Source organism: Rhineura floridana, chromosome 3 (genome assembly GCF_030035675.1).
Source record: "Rhineura floridana isolate rRhiFlo1 chromosome 3, rRhiFlo1.hap2, whole genome shotgun sequence".
NCBI classification, from domain to species: Eukaryota; Metazoa; Chordata; class Lepidosauria; order Squamata; family Rhineuridae; genus Rhineura; species Rhineura floridana.
In genome coordinates this window covers 180,849,557-180,866,837 of record NC_084482.1, presented here as the reverse complement: position 1 = coordinate 180,866,837, position 17,281 = coordinate 180,849,557, and the positions used below count along the sequence as shown (strand labels likewise).

General features: G+C 45.7%; 1 protein-coding gene across 2 annotated transcripts in view; it reads right to left on the bottom strand.

The window, feature by feature from the left end:
• ADAMTS9 (ADAM metallopeptidase with thrombospondin type 1 motif 9) overlaps positions 1-17,281 on the bottom strand; it is a 186,558-nt gene that overhangs the window by 141,222 nt on the left and 28,055 nt on the right. For both annotated transcript variants that reach the window (XM_061618724.1, XM_061618725.1), the window contains exons 4-6: positions 10,710-10,987; positions 3,740-3,823; positions 1,930-2,054 (exon numbers count right to left, since the gene is read on the bottom strand). In XM_061618724.1, coding sequence (XP_061474708.1) covers positions 1,930-2,054; positions 3,740-3,823; positions 10,710-10,987 — 487 coding nt within the window. The remainder of the gene's footprint in view (positions 1-1,929; positions 2,055-3,739; positions 3,824-10,709; positions 10,988-17,281) is intronic.

Genomic DNA, 17,281 nt, shown 5'->3' with positions numbered 1-17,281 from the left:
AACACAATAACAAATATATAGCATTTAATTATATTGCTCTCAGTTTCTTGCTTGACATTTATTTCAATATATAGCCTGCCCACTTCCAAAGGTTCAGGACACGGAGAACAGTATATTAAAAAAGCAAGAATAAAAATCCAATTTGCATTTTCAAAGAATTATCATTAAGTACTGATCATGTCACATTAAGATATTTTCCAGCATTATAATGTCCTCTTGAGACAAGAGCAATCACCTCAATAAAACTTTCAATGCAAAATACGAAGGCCCTGCACGTATAGCTGAATGAGCGCTGTGTGCATTACTCTTAATCACTGACTATCTAAAATGTATAAAGGAAATGAAGAAGCAACCAAATCGACCTTTCCATTCATTTTTTCAGTGTGTCCAGGAGTAAAATTGAACTCATGTTGTCCTCAAGGTAGCTAACAATGCTTCCCATGCACAGGGCATCTGGCCTGATTTGAAGTCATGGAGGCAGCTGGTGGTGTCCAGCTCATAATATTGCTGACACAATGCATCACTAAACTGAACTGGCTACAGCAGCTTTTCCCAACCTGGTGCCCTCCAGCTGTTTCAGAATACAACTCCCTCCATCCCCCCCCCAGTCAGCACGGCCAATGACAGGGAGTTGTAGTCTAAAACAGCTGGAGGGCACCAGGCTAGGGAAAACTGGACTTGAGAGCCTCTTATACCTCCCACTAAAACAGTTGATGTTTTAACTATCTTAAGCCATTAGATATGCTGTGGTACTGTATGTGTTTATAACTTATCCCACAGACAAACATTTACTTCAGTTTTTCCCACTTAGAATCTACAGCCCATGACTAATTAGGTTTTCAGTTGATCTGTATTAAAACTTGCACACAGAGTTTTTTTTCTTTTTTTCACTTTTAGTCCAGCAGCTCTTCCCAACTCCCCCACTGCCCCCTGCATTTTAAAATTCTACACATGTAAAACATAGTATGCAACTGGGAGACTGTTAAAGATACAATGAAAAAAAGATGTGTAAGTGTTAGATCAGGGCCTTCATCCACAGCTGTAGTGCAAATGCTTATGCATTCACAAAGCCACTTCCGCCCCCAGCTTGACATCCTTCCCCCAAGACCTCTCCTTTTCTGAAAAGGAGAAAGCATCATCTTTATCGCTAAATGGTGTTGCTTAATAAGAAACTTTGCATATGTTACAAGCTTTGCACCAAAACATGCAAGACTCAAGCTGGGTTCAACCAATGAACATTGTGCAAAATGTGGACTGAGTAATGGGGTGGTATCCATTCACTTCAGAAAACCACATTGTCCCTTGGTAGGGATGGACAACTCTGTCTAATTTCAGTTTCTCTCAGTTTCTCATTTTTCCAGTCTTAAATCCAGCTCTTCACATTTCCACATCAATTTGCGATTTTCTTTTAAATCCTCATGAAAATTTATCAGCATTTTAGTGCAAATTTCTCCTAATGTATGCATTTGTATGCAATTGTGCCTAATATACACATTTTTGCAAAGTAGTTTCCCTGGTACAATGTATTTTTGTGTTATCTTCATCAATATATGATTTTTATGCCTGCTTTACTCTAGTAAACGCATTTTGGATAACATTAGTTGGCTGAAGAGCTGGATTGCAAAATTCAGAGAAGTCAGAATTTCAAAGGGTGACCGTGTTTCAGATCGCTAATTGTTTCGGAAAGTGCAAATTAGTTGGGTTCCCCTTTAAATGTGAACTGAAACTAATTTTGTCCCCATACCTACTGCTTGGTGCCCGTTCGCATCACTGCAAAAGCTACACATCAGTATCTTCTGCCTCTATGCCTCAATATTTCAATTATTACAGACTATGCATTACTAAACTATAACATGATGAAAGCATGGTATCCAAACAGCAATTATAGTGAAACACACACACCCCTAAAAAAATCTGTCCATGACATACCTTGTCACTAATACAGCAGTGTCATGTTTATCAGGATGCTCTTCATTAGGGTGGTTCTGAGTTTGCTGCCATTGACAAAAGTTTTTCAGTGTCGTCTGAGCATTGTAAGATATGGAAGGGCCATCCTAGGTATAAAATGTACATGACAAACGATTAGGACTTCCTATCCTTCCCAGTCCCTCTTCTTCCCTGTGCCATGTCTCCTGTTTATCAATGGTTTTATTTTATATTTATGGTCCACCTTTCTGCCTGACAACAGATCTTTGAGATGGGCAACCGTAAGAGAAAATGAAAGCACACAGAATACAGAAAAATAGCAACTCTCTCTCTCTCTCCCCACCAGTAGTACGGCAAGGCTCTATCTAGGCTGCTAGGAGCTTGGGATGGACTGCAAGAGCTTGTTTATGAGGGAAGCATTCAATTGCACAGATCTGGATTGCTTCCAGATGGGTGTTTGTTGTAGGATTGGTGCTCCTTGTGCATGCGTGTGTGTTGTTGTTGCTTGCAGCATCTACATATCATTGACATTATTTCACCATTTAAAAAATATTATTATGAATAATAAAAATTCAACTGGCCACTGTGGCAACAGGATGCTGGACTAGATGGGCCTTTGGTTTGATCCAGCAGCCAGGCTGTTCTTATGTTCAATGGCTGGAGTGGGGAAGTGGTAAGGAGAAAAAGGAGGAGACTGCAGCCAAAGTGGCCACAGAGGCAGAGGAGGTGCGATGGGGAGGGTGCTCACCAGCTCCAAGCTCAGGAGGAAAGTTGAGGATCTTCTATGTGGTGATGCCCTTCGGGGAGCACCTCTAAGCACAGGAAGTCACGTACAAGGTATCATTCATCCCTGCCATCATGCCCTACTTTGGAGACATTGCCTTTGAAGTTCAGAGTTGAGGCCATTCTTCCTTCATGGTCAGGTCAAGATGAACACAGATTTTGGCTGGATACTAAGGGCCAGGCTAGACATGATGCTATTCCTGTCACTGGCTTTTTTGTGATTTTTTTTTTTTAAATAATCTGCTATATATTTTGGAAAGTTGTTAACTATGCATTTGGACACGTCTTAAGGTAGTGTAACCAAATTTTGCATTCTGGTTCCTGAGATCAAGGATACAACTAGATGCCATTTGAATCAAGATGAAGAATTTAATCTTCCAAAACCACACTGATTTTAACCGATTTCAAAACTGCACTAATTTTTTAGTTCCTTAAGTTTCCTGAGCAACACCAGGTGCAACAAATAATTAATAAGCGGGAGCTGTCCCGCCATTGCAAATAGCAGGGATAAGGCCCCTTGATTCTGACTGGGACTGTAGCAGTGGCAAAGAGTCCCACCCCACTTTCACTTGGATCTGGCTTGGGGGGCCCTGCAAGTATTTTTTTTTTAAATCACACAAGGGATAAAAATGTGAACAACAGCATAAGAAAGAACAATTCCTCATTAGTAGAGCGTCTGCTTTGCATGTAGAAGGTCCCTGGTTCAATCCCCGGCATCTCCTGATAGGATTGTCTGAAACTCTAGAGAGCCAGTGCTGGCCAGAATAAGACAGTTTCCTACGTTCCTATGTCAAGTTGAGCCCCAAGGCGAGCCAAACTCTGTGGGCCCCTGTGACTGAGACAAGCTTAAATTACCTGCCCCATTCACCCAAGTCTCAGTAACACAAATCTCAGTGAGCCTTTGCAAAAGGCACTTTGTGTTTTTTCTCATTGTCAAGTATGTACTTGAAGGAATAATGATTAAGAATAAGAAGTTACTAGAGATATGCCAAACAGAGAAAGAGAGGGGGGAAAGTGTGGAAGTAAGTACCTGTTCATTATGTATGACGGTCAATTTCACAATAACAATATTAATTAAATTTCCAATGCTTGGGTCTTTATAGATAGAAGCTACCTGCATAAAAGATGAATTTTGAAAAGTTAATGTTAACACTATACAAACAAGCAAAGAACTGATTTAAAAAAACGCCAATGTAAAAAGCCGCATGTGCTTGTCTACACCTGATTTAATGTTGACTTCAAGAAGCACTTTCCACGAAGGACAGATTCTGATTGGGGTGGGGACCCTCAGGGTCCAGTACCACCCTCCAGGTGTCTCTATCTGGCCCTCAGGACTCTCTCCACAGGCCACACTCCTCACCAGACTCCTCCACTCCCTCGAGTGCTTTTGCCTGGCTTGAATGTGTCCTTGACCTATGACAATGGCTCTTGCTTGTCTGGACAGAGAATGGAGAGGTCTGTGTTTGTGTAGAAACCTCTGGCTTTTGAATGGCTGGAATGCAGCCTACGGTACAAAGGGAAGAGTCACATCTCTTGCCCCTAGGGATAGGATATGTTGGTTGGTGCCGGTTTGAAAGTATCCTGTCAACCTAACAGGCCAATATCAATTTGAGTTCATTCTCTGTCTGCTAGCCACTGCTTTCAGCAATCCATTTTTTCCCTCACAAAAAATATTGATGGTAATACTGATATTTTGAAAAGAAATATCAATAGTTTTAAAAGAAATATCAGCATTTTGAAAGAGAACGTCAATATTCTGAAAATAAATATTGATAAATGAAATATCAATCAAATTATTGTTCTTAATATCAATATTTTAGAGGCATTTTTTTTAAAAAAAAAATCCATTTTCAAAAATAGCCATGGAAAATTGCTACATAAAAATCCAATCTGCAATGATAGAGAATAAGCGAATTAATGGAAAATTTGGTACCAAATCTGAATTGGGCAGAATTCTAGCCCTTTCCTAATTGCCCCACCCACTTTTCCATCTGGCTCCACCACCACCACCACTGGCATGCAGCTTAGGTTAGGCAGCCCTTGAACTGAACAGGCTCCCCACCCCTGAAGCAGACACAGTGAAGACTAGAAAATATGCAAGAATTCAAGGGATGAAATGCTTCAACTGTCAAAGGAAGAAATGTTGGGACTTATACATCAGACAGCACAGGTTGGAATAGGTAACAGTTTCATAGCGGGGGTGGGAACCTTCTTTTAGCCTCAAGGCAGCTTTCCCTTCTGGGGCCACTTGCCAGTAGTGGGTGGAGCCAGAGGCAAAAGCGGGCAGAGCAACAAATGTGAATTTTAGCGGTTTCTAGTTTCTTTCTACACACACTCAGACATTCCTCTCTGTCCTCTTTCCAGCCAAGCATGATCAGAATTTAAGCCCACTTTCTAGCCAGGCAAAAAACACTCAAGCAGGGCTGATGATGGGTGTGCCTTGGGAGGTTGCATGGCCTGCAGGGAGAGCCAAGGGCTAGACAGAAAGGCCTGGAATACAAACTTGTTTTGGCAGCTTTAGTTGGAAATTACAAGAACGACGCTGAGAGCAGCTGAGAAAGAGAGAGAGTTGCAGCGTTTGGTTGCCTCTCACACCCAGCAGCCCAGCAGCAGCCTCTAGCCTACAGATCGGCGTTAAGAACAGTTGGGAGGGGAGAGAGAACTACAACACTCTATTTGCCTTCTACTTAGAGCTCTGTAAGCCGCTTTTTTAACATCAAGTTTATCCCCCTTTAACACCTTTTGGGACTATAAGAGGGGGGTAGTGTTGAGCTGAGAAGCCCACCCCCCTTTATGGCCATCCCCCCTACCTTAGGGTCTGGTTTTGGTGGCAGTGAGGGAGCAGTGTGACGGACGGCCAGAACATCAGCCAGGTGGTGGTGGGAGAGCGCCTAGCCTGCTCCCCCTGCCTGTGGTGTGGAGGGCTGTAGAGAGTAACGGCCTGGCGGTGGTGAGAGCGCCGCAGAAAACAGCCGGGCCCTGGACTCGGTGTGAGGCGCCAGGAGAACGGTCGGGGTGGCAGCGTAGAAGAGCCGCGGAGGACATCGGCCCGGCGGCGGTGGGAGCGCGTGGAGGGCAGCCAGGCTCTGGGTGCGGCCCAGCAACCGAAGGAAGATTGTCATCTTTATTATTGCCACCACTGCCAAGACTAGGACTACTTGTGTTGATTTGGGGCTGATTTTGACTGTGGGGATGTATGGATGTGTGGATGTGTGGTTGTGGGGGAATTGTAATGATTTTTAATTTTAATTTAAATTTAATTTAGCAGTATCAGAGTGTTAGAGGCGGGTCTCTGGCTCATTATTGTTTTAGGGTGGGTGGCCTGTCTGATTGGCGAACAGGGACAGGGGCATGTGCAAGTCAGGGGGGGATGTGACAGGGAGGGTGAGGGGCCAAACTATAGAAAGAGTGGGCGGCAGACGCTGGAATGGTACTGTTGGCAGACCATGCCAGATGAGGGGAACACGGGATAGATGTGTAATACCCATCCCATGTTCCGGGTCTGTTCAGAACCAGACAACAACTGGGGGATGCAGGATTCCTACCGACCTTCGATTGTTGTTGTGTAATGCCAGGTCTGTAGTACAAAAAAATCGCATATCCATGATATAATCTTGGATGGGCAAGCAGACCTGGCATGTATTACGGAGACCTGGCTGGATGAGGCCTCAGCTCCCATTCTTGAGGCCATGTGTCCGCCGGGTTTCCGTTATGCACAACAACCGAGGGTGGGAAGGCGGGGAGGGGGTGTGGCAGTCATCTATCGGGAGTCTCTAGTTTTTACCAGACCTCCTCTTCATAGGACTAAGTTTGTTGACTGCATGTACTGGAGGTTGGGTCCGAAGGGCAGTTTGGGGATCCTGCTTGTGTACCGCCCACCCCGCTGCACAGCAGACTCCCTGGCCGAGGTGCTAGAGATGGTCTCGGCTGTACGTGCGTTGTCCCCAGAGCTGTTAATTCTCGGGGACTTCAATGTACATGCTGAGGCCACTCTTGTAGGAGCCCCTCGGGATTTCCTGGAAACCATGGCTTCCTGGGAACTGCACCTTAGTAATATTGGGCCCACCCATGTAGCCGGTCATGCTCTCGACCTTATATTTGTCCTGGGAGGGGAGGGAAGTGTTCTGAAGTTGGGGGTGGCTTCTTCCACCCCTGTGTCATGGTCAGACCACTATCTGGTAAATATAGACTTCTCGATACCACACACCCTCCGTAGGGGAAAAGGACCTATTAGAATGGTCCGCCCCAGACGCCTAATGGATCCAGAAGGATTCCTGACTGCGCTTGGGGAATTGGAACCTGCTGAAGGCCGCACGGTCGATACCCTGGTGATGGAGTGGAATGAGGGGATCACCAGGGCTCTGGACCGCGTGGCGCCGAAACGTCCTCTACCCCTGAACAGAACTCAGTTAGCACCTTGGTATACTCCACGGTTGCGAAATCTGAGACAGGAGGTGAGACGACTAGAATGCCGGTGGCGGAAATCCCGTTCCGAAGATGTCCGGACACAGGTTAGAGCAGCAGTAACTGCCTACCAAGTGGCAATAAAGGCAGAAAAGAAGAGGTTCTTTGCTGCCTCTATTGCATCCGCAGAGTGCTGTCCCAGGAGGTTGTTCCAAGTGGTCCGAAGCCTGGTCGGTCCAGTTGCTCAGGAACCCTTGGAACAGTCTAAGGCCTCCTGTGACAAATTAGCAAAGCACTTTGCCGACAAAATCGAACATTTACGGAGCTCAATTCCGTACGCCGTGGACACAGTAAATGAAACAGAGTTGGCCAGTTGCAATCCGGTCAAATGGGATCGGTTTCGACCTCTTCCTTCTGAGGATGTGGACAAGGTGCTCTCGACTGTGAAGCCTACCACCTGTCTAACTGATCCTTGCCCATCGTGGCTCCTTGTGAGCTGCAAAGAGAAATTGGGCGAGGGGATTAAGGCGGTGGTCAATGCATCCTTGGAGGAGGGTGTAATGCCATTAGCACTCAAGGAGGCAATTGTAAAGCCCATCTTAAAGAAGTCCTCCTTGGATCCCCAAGTTTTGAATAACTTTCACCCAATTTCGAATCTACCATTCCTGGGCAAGATCATTGAGCGAGTGGTGGCTAATCAGTTGTCGACACACTTGGATGAAACGGATTATTTGGATCCATACTAATCGGGTTTCAGGACTGGACATGGAACTGAAACAGCATTGGTCGCTCTGGTTGATGATATGAGGAGGGCATTAGATAGGGGAGAATTCACCTTTCTTGTCCTCCTCGATCTCTCAGCGGCTTTTGATACTGTCGACCACAGTATCCTTTTACATCGCCTGGAGGAATCGGGAATAGGAGGCACTGTACTACGGTGGTTCCATTCCTTTCTTTCCGACAGGCATCAACAGGTAGCATTGGGGGAGGAGGTTTCAGACCCTTGGCCTCTCAATTGTGGTGTGCCACAGGGCTCTATCCTCTCTCCCATGCTATTTAATATCTATATGAAGCCGCTGGGGACAATCATCAGGAGATTTGGGCTGCAGTGTCACCAATATGCGGATGACACTCAGCTCTATCTCTCGTTTAAATCTTCACCAGACTCTGCTGTGGAGACCATGTCCAAATGCCTGGAATCCGTGAGTGGATGGATGGGAAGGAACAGGCTGAAGTTGAATCCTGATAAGACCGAGGTGCTACTCGTGGGAGACAAGGGAAGGCTGGGAGATGTTGACCTGGTGTTCGACGGGGTGAAATTGCCCCTGAAGGACCAGGTCCGCAGCCTTGGGGTTGTTCTTGATTCCAAGCTGTCCATGGAGGCTCAGATTTCGGCAGTGAGCCGGGCAGCTTGGTATCAATTACACCTCATTCGTAGACTGCAGCCCTACCTTCCTGCTCATCAGCTCCCACTGGTGGTACATGCCCTGGTCACCTCTCGGTTGGATTACTGTAATGCGCTCTACGTGGGGTTACCCTTGAAAACGGTCCGGAAATTACAACTTATACAAAATGCTGCGGCTCGACTACTTACAAACTGTCACCGCCGGGAACACATCACCCCAGTGTTGTTCGACCTACACTGGCTTCCAGTTATTTTCCGGGCCCAATTCAAGGTGTTGGTATTAACCTTTAAATCCCTATACAGTCTCAGCCCAGTTTATCTGATGGAGCGCCTCCAGCGCCACCAACCATGCCGCCCAACAAGATCAGCCACACAGGACCTTCTCTCAATCCCGCCAACAAAAACAGCTAGGTTGGCGGGGACAAGAGAGAGGGCATTTTCAGTGGCGGCCCCCACTCTCTGGAACTCCCTCCCGTATGACCTTCGACATGCCCCTTCCCTGAATGTATTCCGCCAAGCTTTGAAGACCTGGCTCTTCAGACAGGCCTTTGGGACTTACGGGGAGGGTTAAATTTTTACGACGAATAGCCTACTACTCTGTACTGGAACTGTTTTATTGTTTTATTGTTATATTGTATTTTATGATGTATTTTATTATGACGTAATGTATTGTTGTTAAATTGTACGTCGCCTAGAGTGGCCATTGGCCAGATAGGCAACCCACAAATTAAATTATTATTATTATTATTGAAGAGCTGCCTTTGCCCCTGGGCTAGGGGTTCCCCACCCCTGCTGCATAACACTGAAACACTCCGTTTCAGTGAGCAAGTGCAATGGGAAAGAAAGAAGCTGCCCTCTGAAATCCCCTGCAGTACTGCAAGGTTCCATCTAGCCTATCTGGAAGTCTGAGAAGGAGCACCCCATCACATGCTGGAGAAACCTTGCAACAGATAGTTTACAAGGGAAGCCTTCAATCGCACAGATCTCAGGTGCTTCCAGATGGGTGCAGAGCTTGGAAAAGTTACTTTTTTGAACTACAACTCCCATCAGCCCCAGCCAGCAAGGCCACTGGATTGAGCTGATGGGAGTTGTAGTTCAAAAAAGTAACTTTTCCAAGCTCTGGATGGGTGTTTATAGAATCATAGAATAGTAGAGTTGGAAGGGGCCTATAAGGCCATCAAGTCCAACCCCCCTGCTCAATGCAGGAATCCAAATCAAAGCATTCCCGACAGATAGCTGTCCAGCTGCCTCTTGAATGCCTCCAGTGTTGGAGAGCCCACTACCTCTCTAGGTAATTGGTTCCATTGTCGTATGGCTCTAACAGTTAGGAGGTTTTTCCTGATGTTCAGTTGAAATCTGGCTTCCTGCAACTTGAGCCCTTTATTCCGTGTCTTGCACTCTGGGACGATCGAGAAGAGATCCCGGCCCTCCTCTGTGTGATAATCTTTCAAGTACTTGAAGAGTGCTATCATATCTCCCTCAGTCTTCTCTTCTCCAGGATGAACATGTCCAGTTCTTTCAGTCTCATAGGGCTTTGTTTCCAGTCCCCTGATCATCCTTGTTGCCCTCCACTGAACCTGCTCCAGTTTGTCTGCATCCTTCTTGAAGTGCGGAGACCAGAACTGGACACAGTACTCAAGATGAGGCCTAACCAGTGCTGAACAGAGGAGAATTAATACTTCACGTGATTTGGAAACTATTGTTACTATTGTTATTGTGGGATGGGTTCTCGTCATGCATGCAGAGGGGGGTAATAGTTCCAATATCAGTGGGGCAGTGAATCCACTCAGGGTTTTAGTCCAAACTTTAAAGGAGCTGTCCAAGATACTCAGCCTCCACTGCATGCATGCAACGTTTTTTGTTTTTTTCAGTGCCCGCATGACATCACTGGCATCAAAATTCTAGCCCCTATTTTTCCCATTTAATCCAGATTTAGCCTTTCTGGGGAAAATCTGGTAACTATTAAAAAAAACCTTGCAAATTAAGCCTCCAACTGGAAGTACTCCAGAACTGCATCAATCTTTTATTTTCTACATCTACAAGTTAATATCTAATTTTCCAAGTATACAGTTACAGTGTGTTAGATGGAGTCTACTGCAATACCAGGTATATGAATGAGATTTAAAACAGGAAATTATTGATCAATTAAGCCTACTAAAATCTACACATCAACCTTTATATTAATACTTACTATGGACATTAATGTCAAAATATAGTGCTGTAGATTTGCTCCATGATAAGCAACCATCCGGCTGTCTGCCACCACCATGACCTCCACGTATCGAGGATAGGAGAGGAATCGCTTGGCTCTTCGGCAAGTGTTTTTCTCAGCCTTGTTTTTATTGGATGCCAGAGACTGTGCTGAGGCCAAGCTACGTTTCAGTGTCTCCACATCAGATAATATGCTCTCTGGGGGCTGCTGTCTTATCTTGCTTCGCCTCTTAAACTTTCTGTGACTTTTTTTATGCCCTGCAGTTTTTTTAAAAAAGAGAATAAGCAGTCTTGAAAAGTTACCTTAATAAGATTGAGATCCTAATCCAAACCCACACAAAGCCCTGCCTTTGCCATTCACTTAGGGTCAAACGATGTAGGATGCTTCATTCCACTTGTAGTTGTGCAAAATCTTTTTTTTAAAATGTAAAAAGCAGCCACAGCCCCACATCTCTCCCCACCCCCCCATCTCTCCCCACCCCCGATCAGAATCTTTCTTCCTATTTGATCAGGAGGACATGTTTGATCTTGACTGATAGCATCAGGGATGATCCAGGCATGCTTGTTGTGCCAACCTTAGACTGGTGCCTGGTCACCCAAGTTCCACCCCAGCTGGCATCTGCAGCAAGGCTACAGAGACAGTGATAGCCCCACTATTCTGTGATGCCTTGCCAGCCAGCAGCCGGGGCTGGGAATGCAGCCTGAATCACAATGTCCCCACAGTTAAATTTCTCCTACATGCATTTTGAAAAGGGCAGGAAAACAGCTAGTGTGTGAATCGGGAAACCTGAAATCATATATGCACATCTTAGATTTTTGCCAGACACTTGTCTTTGACTTAGTTGGCACAGGCAGCAGCCAAACCAGTTAAAGGGGGGCGGGGGCTGGGGAAACACATTTTTTGCCTTGACTATCAAGGCCAGTTTAAATATAGGGGCCCATGGGTAGGGGGGGCTCCCATATCACTAAGTTCCCAGTTTACAGAGATGTGCATCCCAGCCATTTCCAACTGCTTGTATGCATGCCTTTTAAGAATGAAGCTCTGTGGGACTGAAGACCATGTAATGCTACCTAGGAGATCCATGCAGGCTACTTAGGTCTGCTCTTTCTCTCTCATAATGGTGGGGAACCTGTGGCCTTCCAGGTGTTGTTGGAATATCACTCTCATCAGTCCCAGCCAGCATGGGCAGTCATTAGCAATGATGGGACATGTTTTCAGACAATGTCTGGACAACCACAGTTTGGTAACAGCTGCAGCAATCTCCACTTCCACCACTGTCTCCCAGTGCCTAAAGGTTAATGCTGGGAATCTGCCTCCCCCCTCCCCCAATGCCAGGCAGCTCCTTTACCAGCTACCACTGCTTCTTTTTGAAGCCATAATCTTCTACTACGAGTTTAGGACAAGCCACAGAGCTTCCGTGTATGCAGGGGTTTCTTCCAATTTCATGACTTTGAAATGCTCACACAAGTGTTCCACCTACCCTTTCGAGGATTTAAGTTGCTCTAGATCAAGGGGTTAATCTTTAGAGTCTGTGCCCTGTTTTGTTTGGAAGATTTGCATTAATTTACATCATGCTGGCTGAAAACATTCAGTGCCCTACTGGGTCCACAGAGAAGAATACATGCAGTCATATTGTGGAATTAAGAAATTCCATAAGCTGGCACAACATCTAACAACAGCTACAGTTCCTTTCCTGTAAGGATTTCTTAAAATATAAATATTAATAATATGTCAGCCTGAATCAAGATCCATGCATGCATCTGGCCCACAAGACAAAACATTTTGCAAATTTTAGATTTTAAAATAAGAAACACTTCCTAACTTAAACTAAAAACAACTCAAAATGTATGTAACAGACTTTTGTGATCCTGACATTTACACTCATTTCATTTCATTTATTTCATTTTTAAACCGCCCATAGCGAATAGCTCTCTGGGCGGTGAACAAAACAAGATTAAAATACAATATTACAATAAAATTACAGTAAAATCAGCAACAAGTTAAACGAAAAAAAAAATTAAATGAAACACATTGAACATTAAAATGCCTGGGAGTATAGCCAGGTCTTAACCTGGCGCCTAAAAGAAAGTACCGAAGGCGCCAGGCGTATCTCCACAGGTAGGCTGTTCCACAGTTCGGGGGCCACCACAGAAAAGGCCCTAGATCTAATAACAATCCTCCAGGCATCCTGATGAGTTGGTACCCGGAGGAGGGCCTTGGATATTGAACGAAGTGAACGGGTAGGTTCATAGCGGGAGAGGTGTTCCACAAGGTATTGTGGTCCCACACCGTGTAAGGCTTTATAGGTCAAAACCAGCACCTTGAATCTGGCTCGGAAACAAATAGGCAGCCAGTGCAGGCGGGCCAGGACAGGTGTTATATGCGCAGACCAGCGGGTCCTCGTTAACAACCTGGCTGCCGCATTTTGCACTAGCTGAAGTTTCCGAACGGTCTTCAAGGGCAGCCCTACATAGAGCGCATTACAGTAGTCCAGTCTAGAGGTTACCAGAGCGTGAACAACTGAGGCGAGATCGTCACTGTCCAGATAGGGGCATAGTTGGGCTACTAAGCGAAGATGGTAAAACGCATTCCGTGCCACCGAGGCCACTTGAGCCTCAAGCGACAAGGAGGGGTCAAAAAGGACCCCCAAGCTACGAACCTGTTCCTTCAAGGGGAGTGTAACCCCATCTAGAACAGGATGAACATCCACCATCTGGGCAGGTAAAGAGCTCACCAACAGTGTCTCAGTCTTGTCTGGATTAAGTTTCAGTTTATTAGCTCTCATCCAGTCCATTATCGCGGTCAGGCAACGGTTCAGCACATCAACAGCCTCACCTGAAGAAGGTGAAAAGGAGAAGTAGAGTTGCGTGTCATCAGCGTACTGATGGCAACGCACTCCAAAACTCCTGATGACCGCACCCAGAGGCTGCATGTAGATGTTAAAGAGCATGGGGGACAAGACCGACCCCTGAGGGACTCCACAATGGAGAGTCCAGGGTGTCGAGCAATGTTCCCCAAGCACTACCTTCTGGCGACGATCCGCTAAGTAGGAGCAGAGCCACTGCCAAACAGTGCCCCCAACTCCCAACTCCGCGAGCCTCCCCAGAAGGATACCATGGTCGATGGTATCAAACGCCGCTGAGAGATCAAGGAGAATCAACAGGGTCACACTCCCCCTGTCCCTCTCCCGACAAAGGTCATCATACAGGGCGACCAAGGCTGTTTCAGTGCCAAAACCAGGCCTAAAACCGGATTGAAACGGATCCAGTCACCTTTAACTCTGCTCTTGGACATGAGCTGTGACAAAAATGGGCAGCTGTAGAAATATACTAAATTTTATAAAAAGTATTTGATAAATACAGGAGTGGTGATTGTAATGTTCCTCCCCTGGCACCACCTGTCAGGCTCCCACCCATGGCTACCACCGGGGAGAAACGTAGTTTTTATTTTTCTCTAGCTCACCCTAGCACAGATCTCACAAGATCCCACTGCTAGGCAGCACCACCAGCCACTCCCTGTAAACAGTACTGCTAGAGACTTCGCCTAGTCTCCCTATGGCTTATTGTAACTTTGTGTCTGGGTGCCATTGCCGTCCACAACCCCCTCCTTGTATCTTTGTCTATAAAGCATACAATCCTGGGTTGCTCTGGATACTTAACGATGTTACAATATCTCCCTTCACTGCTGCCACCATTTATTTGATACTGTTTCCCTCCAGCCTTGGTAATTACCCTGCCCTCCCTTCTGGTCTGTGTATCCCCAGCCAAGGATCAGGCTTTTGGTAAAAGTATTTATTTGATAACACCAGGAAATAACAAGATTATGTAAGTTACGTTAACAAGCATATGGTTTCATATAGTGTCACTCTTTATGTTTCTGGTCATATATATATTGCCTAAATATCAGCCAAATACAATCCAAGCCTCCCTCAGAACTCTGCCAACCAACTCCTCCAAAATCCCTCTCATCAACCAACCAACCCACACTCCACAACCAACCGACCTCCTCAACAACTCTCCCCCGACTCAACTATCCTCTCATTTATACCTTCAGCCATTCAACCACTCAGCCAATCATCATACAGCATTCTCCAGCATTCTAGCCCATGTACTCCCCCCTCTCACTCAGTCACTTACCATATATCACTTAATAAACCCGCACTTACCATATTTACAGATATTAAAATACAGGGACATCACAGTGATCTTTGCCACTTCCTCTTCAGTCACTCAGGTTTGGCTGGCAGCTTTGCCACCGTTGTTCCACTGTCTTGTGAACGCAGGAGGCAACTCCAGCACTGCTGGGACCAGGAGGGGTGGGGGAACAGCTGCTGAGAGCCCACCAAACCTGGCACTGGCCCTGTATCCTATGAACACTGTGTGTTACAAATGCAAGCACATGCACACTCTGCTACCACATGGAGGTCTGTTCATTATGCAGGAAGTTTCCCTGCAGACTCTGAAGATGTACGTATTCGTCTCCCAACCAGTCAAAATCAACCAGTCCAGTGAAGATCCTTAATAAGTTGATTGTATGCCATTTTACCATAGGTCATAGCTCAGGTGAGCAAAGGATGAGGGGCTGGACACCATTTTTCACAGCACACCTTGTCAATCTCCAGATAGTGGAGGAAACATTCTGTTAGTATTATTTTTATTTTCTTATATTTTTATCCTTTCTTTCTCCCACCATGGAACCCAACATGGTTTCCAAGTGGTCACCCATGCAGGAAGTGACCAGACCCAGACCTGCTTAGCTTCAGCAAGGTGGTGGCCTCATGTGCCTTCAGACCATACCCTGAGCCACTTCCTCATAATGGAAAAAGCATTGTGACCCTTTGCTCATTAGTCCGGGGTGGGGCCCTGGGAAAGGCAGAATTAACTCTATGAATTTTCAGAGACACTCATACCTAGGTGTCAAACAAAAGGCAGAAACCCTGAACACACACACAAAAAGGCTGTAAATAGAGCGAGGAGTACAGAAATCTTGTTTCTTCTCTGACCAGTATTTCCAATGATCTTCTGTCAAGTTTAGTGGTGAATTACCTCATTAGGTACAACAGTGGAAGGCAGAACACAGGCTTATTTCTTTCTAAATGACTGAGTGCAATATTGCCTGTACAAGCCCCTTACATCTCAGGAACTATAAAGATTCATAAAAATAATATTATTGTGCAGAATACTGCCTGTACGAGTCCCCTTTCATTCAAGAAACAGCAACAACAACAACATGATTTATATACTGCCAAGTGGCTTCTAAGCAATATAAAACCAATTTCAAAAAATATTAACACACATAACTAAAATACATAACAAAACAATTCCATCAAAACATTAACACAGAAACATATTTTTAAAAAACAAAACATGAATCTGAGCCAGGCAGCTAATGCCCCAAACTGGCACAAGGTGGCAGGCCTAGAATCCCAGCAAAAACTTGGCTATCCAAGGCAATATGGCAACCCTACACAATACATAATCTCTGTGTCCACAAGCATTGTTATGCTAAACTGAGAAATTGAAAGACAGCAATCACTTCTAGTGAGTCACTCTAATCCCTTCAATTTCTACATTAACTTGTCCTTCAGAAGGGAAAGCATTCTGCGCTATTTAATGTGACATCTGACAATGAAAGTAGTCCAGTTCAGGTCCATGACAGATTTGGGATGGGGGAGTTCATTTCCATAGCTGATCTGAGTCAGACTTGTCAAGGCAAAATACAGTAACTAGGAAGTTAATGATTTCACAGGCCTTCACAGAGCATATCAAATGTTAACCAATATACCTTCAGGCAGTTACACATGTTGTGGGCTAAAATGAAGTGGTTTCTGTGTTTTTAATGAGACTGGCACAATCTCAAATCGCTATTGAGATGCAATCTCAGATGCTGTTACATGCATCTACAACAAACATATTTTGCCTTGCTATACATCACAGGGTGACAATGTGGGCTCCCTTCCATACGGCTACACTTCTCTAGAAGGAGTCAACCTAAACTGTTTTTTATCCTTTTTTTCCTGTTGGGATTCCAAGGACAATACACACAGAGGGAGAAACAGCTCACCAGGTGGGGTGTAGCTGCTACAGTAGCTTCTTGGCAGGTGGGTCACTGGTGCTTTACTGGAAGGAGAGGGGAGAGGTAGTGGGGAAAGCATAGGAAAGCATTACGTTTTCACTGCGCCTACCTCTCCACCGCCCTGCCCCAACCCCTCTTGGTAACCTACAACAACCAAGCTGTTGGGAGGCTAGTGTAGTGGCTCCACTAGGGGTGTAGTCATCTAAGGTCTCGGGGGTCTTAGTCCCCCTACTTTTTTGGGAACAGGGTCCCAATGTCTTCAGCATCCTACAAATCAATCCACATGAAAAGGGAATGTGTTAGTCACTGAGAAAAATTTTCTAACATGATTCCTTGTAGGGCCGGTTCTAAAGGGCGGCCAGGTTGGGCACTGGCCCAAGGGCCCCGGAGCTACAGGAGCCCCCGAGGGGCCCTCCGCTCCCCTTCCGCGATCCGCACCCCCCCACTTATCTGTCAGCCGGCTTTTTAGCATTGCC